This window comes from Polistes dominula, unplaced genomic scaffold (assembly GCF_049000335.1).
Source record: "Polistes dominula isolate Pdom_NZ unplaced genomic scaffold, Pdom_raw_medaka contig_49, whole genome shotgun sequence".
NCBI classification, from domain to species: domain Eukaryota; kingdom Metazoa; phylum Arthropoda; class Insecta; order Hymenoptera; family Vespidae; genus Polistes; species Polistes dominula.
The window spans coordinates 2,048,170-2,056,510 of NW_028300914.1; the positions used below are offsets into that span (position 1 = coordinate 2,048,170).

At 25.6% G+C, this 8,341-nt stretch overlaps 2 protein-coding genes across 2 annotated transcripts; one reads left to right on the forward strand and one right to left on the reverse strand.

Moving 5' to 3' along the window:
• Positions 1-74: 74 nt before the first annotated feature.
• LOC107066863 (uncharacterized) lies at positions 75-5,059 on the forward strand. The gene is made up of 7 exons (XM_015321878.2): positions 75-202; positions 953-1,409; positions 1,605-1,817; positions 1,899-2,170; positions 2,275-2,436; positions 2,506-2,713; positions 2,818-5,059. Exons 2-7 carry the CDS (start codon positions 988-990, stop codon positions 4,499-4,501), a joined length of 2,961 nt encoding a protein of 986 aa, XP_015177364.2. The 5' UTR covers positions 75-202; positions 953-987; the 3' UTR covers positions 4,502-5,059.
• Positions 4,774-8,248, reverse strand: LOC107066786 (putative dimethyladenosine transferase). The gene is made up of 5 exons (XM_015321723.2): positions 8,019-8,248; positions 7,562-7,928; positions 7,094-7,439; positions 6,912-7,018; positions 4,774-6,845 (listed from the first exon to the last, which is right to left on the reverse strand). Exons 1-5 carry the CDS (start codon positions 8,074-8,076, stop codon positions 6,803-6,805), a joined length of 921 nt encoding a protein of 306 aa, XP_015177209.1. The 5' UTR covers positions 8,077-8,248; the 3' UTR covers positions 4,774-6,802.
• Between the last annotated feature and the right edge of the window lie 93 nt (positions 8,249-8,341).

Genomic DNA, 8,341 nt, shown 5'->3' on the forward strand with positions numbered 1-8,341 from the left:
ATGGCTCTTAGTAAACTAAGAAAATATAAGCAGTTCGATTCTTGTATCATTTATATATTTCATTGTGATACCAACTTGACAGATTTTTTTTTTGCCTTATGGTCGTCGAATGTCGAGAGTTGTGAAAAGAATCATATTCATTAAACAGTATTGAACTCTATCGAAAATTTGACGCATTTTACTGCTATCTTTAGTTTTTAAGGTAAGATATTAATATTACGTCAATTGTTTTTACATTTTTAATCATTTCAAATACATAAATCATAAAAAAGTATTGTTACTTCGCAAAATGTAAATGAAGCATTGTTAATTTATGACGTTTTATTCTTTTCATAATTTTTTTTCGAATCCATTTTCTCATAGCGTTAGTCAAATATAAATATCGTTTATACTTTAATATTCGTAAGAAGACATATTATTATTGTACGGAGTATTTATGATAGTTTAATAATATTAGAATTAATATCATAATGCGGTATACGCGTCCTTAAAGGATAATTTAATAATATTTGTGCGTTCATTTTGAAAATAATCTTGGGGAGAAAAGAAAAAAATAAAAATAATAATAATAATTTTAACGTATACATGTATCAAGTGTAATCTTGTGTAATCTTGTGTAAATATCTATATTTATATTTGATTATATTAACAATTGTATGTATATGTAATATTAACGGATTTAAATCCATTCTTATGTACATGTTTTTGATTATTACAAGAAACATTTTCATTTATTATTTATATATATATATATATTATTTTTAATGCATATTGTATATTTATCTAGTATCTATTATCTTTATATTTTTATATTTAATTCAAGCTAACTTTTATTATTTATCCATGTGAGATGATTATATGAAAAGTTGAAATAGTTATTTTGATAATATTAGGCAATATGAAAAAGTTATTAAAATTGTTTTACAAGATTTTGTAATAATAATTTCAACAGATGATTGTTTGATTGGAATCAAATATTTAAATACGATGGAGGGTCCACTGCAAGTAAAGGATTCAACTTCTGCTACTGCAGAACCAGTTAAATCTGAAGGAATTGTACAAAACTCGGATAACAATGAACGAAACGAAGAAGCAGCTTCTCCGCCACCAAATTGCAGTATATGTCTTGGGAAATTAATCAACACATCATTTACAGACAGTTGTTTACATCAGTTTTGTTTTAATTGTTTATTACAATGGTCTAAAATAAAAACAGAATGTCCGTTATGCAAACAAACCTTCAAATCAATCATACATAATGTGAGATCAGAAGAAGATTATGATCAATATCATGTACCACGCGAATTTGCAAATCAACTTCCACAACCTGCTATGACAATTCATCATTTGGATGATGATTTTGAAGATGCTAATTGGGTTATCAATCAACAACGTCGTTTCATCTATGGGTAGAATATAATTTATTTTTTATCTTACTTAGACTATTATTCTATAAGTTTATTTAGTAAAATATAAATCATATATATATATATATCAAAGTTATCTTTTATAAAAATATATATTCAAATATATTTAATATTTTGGTAACTTGAACAATATATTGAAAATATTTGATAACTTTGGTTTTAACCTAACCTTTATAGAACAACAATGCCTGATAATCATCGTCGTTTTATCCAAAATGCTGAATTACAAGAGGCTACAAGAGATCGTTTTTACGCTTTACTATCAGAAGTACCAAGAGATGATCCTAGAAGACGAATTAATCCAACTTTACGTCGTACTATATATACACATGGAATATGGGCTACTTCATTACCTGGACGTTTTCAAGAATGTAGTGCTGATTACTATCGGTAAATATTTTGATATGATCTTTATTTTTTTTTCTAAGTTTATAATAAAAACTAGTTCAATATATAAATTATATTTTATAGGAGATTTCCAAGAGAATTGGATCGTCTTGTTCCATGGTTAAATAGAGAATTACAAATATTAATTAGTAACAGACCAAGACATATTCCACATGTTTTAAGAATTATTATGAATGCATTAACAATTCATGATATTAGAAGTCTTCAATTTCAAAATATTGTACGGCCATTTTTTGGTGTACATACTGAACATTTCATACACGAATTATTTAATTTTGCAGGAACTAATTATGATATAAGTTCATATGATCAAGCTGTTACTTATTTATATCAAGGTTTATATATATATATATTTATATTGTGTGTGTGTGTGTGTGAATTGTTTTAATAATTTACTGAAAACAATAATAAACAAAAAAATGTATATATTTTGTGACAGGTTTATCATCAAGAGAATACGTTCCACATGTTGTTTCACCTGTATCTAGTAACAGTAGTACTTCTTCCGATGATTCAGATGTTCATGTACTTGACGAAGCAATTGACTTACGTGTGAATACTGAAATACCTGGTGTAGTACCACTTCCAATTAATATGCCTGGTAATTATAAACAAATAATTATTTTCAAAATGTTCTAGCAAATATTAATATAATATTGAATTACTTTAGGACCTAGTACTGTTGCACAAGCTTTCCCTTTAGAAGAACCATATACTGTACCAGATGTTTTAACAATATCATCTGGATCTTCGGATGATGAATGTGAAGTTATTTGTTATGTCAAACCTCGTCATGAAAGAACACCTGAAATTATAGAATTAGACTCTTCTGATCCTGAGGATACTAATGCAGTTTATGTAACTAACAATAAAACTGAGTAAGTTTATTTTACATGAACTTTTTAAATTCAACTATAATGTATTTGTTTGAACTTAATGATATTATTTTGGGTAATTAAATGATTATTATTTAATTTAACAGGTCTGTACGAAATTCTCTTACAGAAGATGTTCCTCAAGCTAGTACATCATTTAGTTCTAAAAAGGAATTACCTAATAAGACAAATAGTGAAATCTTTATGGCAAGTATTTCAGAAAGTTCATCTACTTTAAGCGATGATTCGTCGGATAGTGATTACAATCCTAGAAGAAGTAGAAAATGTCGTGGTCATGTAAAAAAATCGTCGAAGAAAAAGATTAATAATAAAAGGCGTAAACATGGTAATGCCAAACGTCGTAAAAGAACGGACAGAAGTGTATCAAGTGTATCATCAGTTGAAAGTGATTTTAGAAATAAAAGTAGTAGTAGAAGAAACAGTCAACATGGAAAAACAAAACTAAGTAGTTCTAGCGAATCTAATTTGGATGAAGATAGGAAAAAGAAATTGAATGAAACTAAATCAAGAAAAGAAAGCAATTCTTCAAATAAAGCTAAGGTAAAAGTGCGTAGGGATTTAATCAAAAAAGAAGTGAAATACAAGGAAAATAATATCAATAACATTAGTAGTAGTAGCAGTAGTAGTAGCAGTAGCAGCAGCAGCAGCAGTAGCAGCAGTACTAGTAGCAGTAGCTGTTGCAGCAGTACCAGTACTACTAGTATTAGCAGCAAGACTGGTGCTAATAATACTAGCAGTAATATTAATACTAATAGCAGTAGCAATAGATGTTACAACAGTACTAGTACTAGCAGCAGCAGCAGTAGTAGTACTAGCAGCAGTGAAACATCCAATGAAAGTAAAGAAGCACGAAAATATGAACCTGTTAAACAAAGGTTAAGAACTATAGATGGTAATAATAGTCCGCCTGTATGGGTTTTAAAATATGTTACTGATAAAACTGAAAAAGAAAACAAAAATAAAGATAAATCACGATCAACGACTGATACAACATCATTAGATGATTCTCGTCGAAAGAACTACAAATATAGGAAAAATAAACGATCTAGAACCAGAAGTACTAGCAAATCTCCACATATACCGAAAAAGACCAGAAGATCTACCCGTAAAAAACGGCAAGTTCATAAATATAAAACTGAATATGAAAGTGAAAATAAAGATATGTTGTTAAATGAAATGTTATTAAAAAGAGAAAGTAGTAGTACACGTTCCAATAGTCAAATTAGCAATTATTCAGATAGTTCATACAAAAAATATAAAAGAAGATCAAAACATTCATGTAAAGATAAAAAGACAAGACGTTCTCGTAGCAAATCTCGTAACAGATCTCGTAGCAAATCTTCTAGCAGGTCTCGTAGCAGATCTCGTAACAGATCTCATAGCAGATCTCGTAGTAGGTCTCGTAGCAGATCTCATAACAGATCTCGTAGCAGATCCTATAGCAGATCTCGTAGATCTCGTAGCAGATCCCGTAGCAGATCTCCTAGTAGATCCCATAGCAGATCTCGTAGCAGTTTTCGTAGCAGATCCCGTAGCAGATCTCGTAGCAGATCTTCCACCTCTAATTCAAGTTCATCAGATACAATTGCATCATATAATAGTGAAACATGGTGGAAACATTCCGATTCTAAAAATAATTTATGCAACGAATGGAAACGTACAGCACGCATGAGTCGTAGAAAAGTTAAATATCGAAACTCTTTATCAAAAATGAAATCTAAAATGGAATTGTCACATGCAAGGGGGCATTATAGTTCTAATTCGGACTAATTTTGTCATAAAACTTAATAATCTCTTTTCTGAAAAAAAAAATATATATATATATAAGGTTTATTTATCACACTATTACAAGATATATCACAATAAATGTTTTATTATTTAAATTTTATCTTGCTATGACAATTGTTTACATTGCTACAGTTTTTAAATATGTTAATTAATTAAATGAAAAGATGTTGAAAATAAAAAAAGAATTATTTTTTATTATTCATCGGTAAATATTTTTTTCGTTCACTCCCATAATTATTGGCTTTATTAGTTCATTATTATTAAAAAAAAAAAAAAAAAAAAAAAAAAAAGAAAGAGAAAAGAAACATTTTGATAAATTTGTCCAGATTTTCTTATAAATATATATATACACAGTTTTATTCTTCCGGTTATCCGTAAAGTTCGTAACGATTTAAAACAAAAATATATATATAAAATAAATATACATTAGTATATTTTGATATTTATATATCTAATATATATTTATAAAATGTTACGAACTTTTCCTCGATTCATTAATTCAAGTAATCCCTCAAATTGCTAATGGACGCATTTCTTTTATAGATTATTATAATCACTATTATATTAATGTAATAATCTTATACGATATATAATTATCGTTTATAGATATTTATGAATATGGTGTAACATAAAACATGTCATTTATATATAAGGATATTTATAAAAATTAACAAAAGCAAAATGTACTGATATATTAGTCGATTATAAGTATATGTTTAAACTTATGTAATAAAGTATAATTATATATAGAATTATACAATAGTAATCGAAAAAAATTCAAATATTATTGTTCTATATTATCAATAGGAAATAATTAAGCGAAAATATATATATATATATATATATATATATATATATATATATCGCAATATGATTCACAATGAAATGATATAGCATTTATAATAAATACTATCTGCAGAATTTCTTTAATGATTATTTTTTAATACAGTTATTAAGAGAAAAGAAAAAAAATAAATAATATAATAATGCACAAGTTGCATAAATGTAAATGCATGAATACAAAATTATAAATAGAGTAATTACAAAAATACACATAATTATTATTAACAATGTTACATACAATGAAAATAATCTTTGGAAATTTCATTTTTTTTTTTTTTTTTTTATTAAAACAAAGTTATTCCTTATTTACGATTTTGAAATAATAATATTATTAAGTTGATTAACAAGAAGAACGTTTTCATACTAAAATATGATGATACTAACTAAAGTTATAATGTATATAAGTTTTGCATATCTATTTTACAAAAATTAATGGATGATAAAAAAAGAAAATATAAAGAAATTAAGAGGACAAATGGACATAATAAGTTTGAATAATGTTTATCAATATTTATGTGAAATAAAATTAATTGATTAAATATTTATATAAATGAAATATATTTCTTAAAACAGGTCAAAATTAAAAATGAATTAATTGAATCATTTGATATTGAATTATTTCATTAGAAAAGAAATTCATTATTAAAATTTTATTCATATTTACATAGTTACATTCTATATGTGTATATTATTTTTGTTTTCATTTTCCAAAATTACACATTCATCTTTATAATCTTATATTAAATAATAATTTATCATGTATTGCTTTATAGAAAAATCTAAATACTGTTTTCCTATACAACGTGATTCCCAAAGAAATAAGCATATATACAGTTTCATCTTTTAATGCAAATAATGTAATGAATACATATGTAAATGATAAACATAAAGACACAACTATATGAATTTTGCGAGTGATAATTTTGATATTAAATATAATTTTATTATTTATGATTATAAGAATAATGGAAAATAAAAATAATAAAAAAAAAAAAAAATAACAAAATGTTTTATAAGTAGAATAGATAATAAACTATGAACACACGCTGATGTCATGTATTATGTATGTATGTATATATATATAATGCTATTTCTTTGTAACAAAAAAAATTATCTTTTTCTTTATAAATTAAATAAAGTATAAAAACCAAGAATATAATAGTAACATTTAATAATATACAAAATAAAAGCACAAATGGTGTGCCATAATGGTTGTAACAATTAGATAAACTCTTTCAATTTAAAAGTTTTATTTAAATATAAAACAAACACTAGCTTATACAAAATATTGATTATTTATTTACAAATATTACAATGTTTTTTTTTTCTAAAAAAAAAAAAAAACAATTATGAACATTCTTTTATTTTTCTCTTCGAATGGTTGCATAATTTTGACAATTACATGAAAGAAAATAATGCACATACAATATTTCTTTTTATTCATGTAAAATGAATTCCTTCAGCATTGAATGCATGTAAAAGACTGAAAAGAAAAGATGTTATATTTGATATGACTTTTAATTATAGATATATGATCATTTTTACATACCTGATAAAATCATCAATATCCATAGTCCTAGCTCGCTTTTCTTCTGCTTTAACATTTACCAATATTCTACTTATTATTTGTTTTATATCAAAATCTTCTGGTACAGTCTATATTTGAATAGAATAAAATGAATAAATAAATTTGAAATAAAATCAATCTTACAGAATAATAATGATCAATACCTTATTGTGTAAGCTACAATGAATTTTATAATTTTTTTCTAACATTGTTGTTACAGTTGTTTGTTTAAATGCCGCAGCAAGTGTTTTATTCTTTCTAACAAATGCAATCCTTGTTAATCCATCCCATTCCGTATAATTAATCGGTGGTGGTGGATTTCGTGGTTCTATTCTAACTACATTAGATTCTACTTTTGGTGGTGGTCTAAAATTATTCTTTCCAACTTTCATTAACATATCTACGCGTGCTAAAAGTTGTGTATTAATACTGAGACGACAATATAATTTGTCACCTGGTTGTGCAACCAAACGTTCTGCAAATTCTCTTTGAAACATAAGTATTGCACACCTAAACAAAACAAAAAATTAATTCATAATAAAATATAACACACAACAACACGTGGTATATAATTAATTACACGATAATAGCATTTAAATTTAAATTAAATATATAAATATATGTATAATTACCTAAATATAGGTCGATGCAAAAGTAATTTGAAAACTAATGGAGATGAAATTTGATAAGGAATATTAGCAATGCACAAATCAAAAAATGGCAAATCTATTTTCAATACGTTTCCCACGATTATTTGTAATTTTGATTGATAAGGTGTTCCTTGAACACGTTTTTGCAATTCCGCAACCATTCTTGGATCCAATTCACATGCTATTACTTTTTTTGCTTTATCTAACATTTTAACAGTCATATTTCCAGTACCAGGACCAATTTCTAATATAACATCAGTTGGTCTAATAGCAGCTTTTTCAACCATGTTTTGTATAATAAGTGGATTTTTTAAAATATGTTGACCAAAATCCTTATTAAATTGAATACCTATAGAAAAAAAAACAAAAAAATAAATCTCATTAATCATAAGAAAATATTGAAAGAAAAATAATGAATAATTTAGAAATATTCTCTTACCTTGTCTTGTAACCTCCTTGTGCACACGAGATTTCTTTTCGGTACGTATTTTCGGCATTTTTATAACAAATATAATAAATTTACTTGTTTTCTTATAAAAAAAATTAGAAAGCAATTTTTTTTCCAACAATACACATATATTTTTATCTTCAAGTTTGTTATTTTTTGAGGTTAGTTCAACACGTGTAGTCCTCTATAGCAACACGCCACTATTTACCAACTGATTTGAGTATTAAAGGAACTAAATGTCTATTGTAATGATGATTTAAAAAATCTATATTAAAAAGACAATGTTTGATTTACAAAAAGAGATAATTTTACAT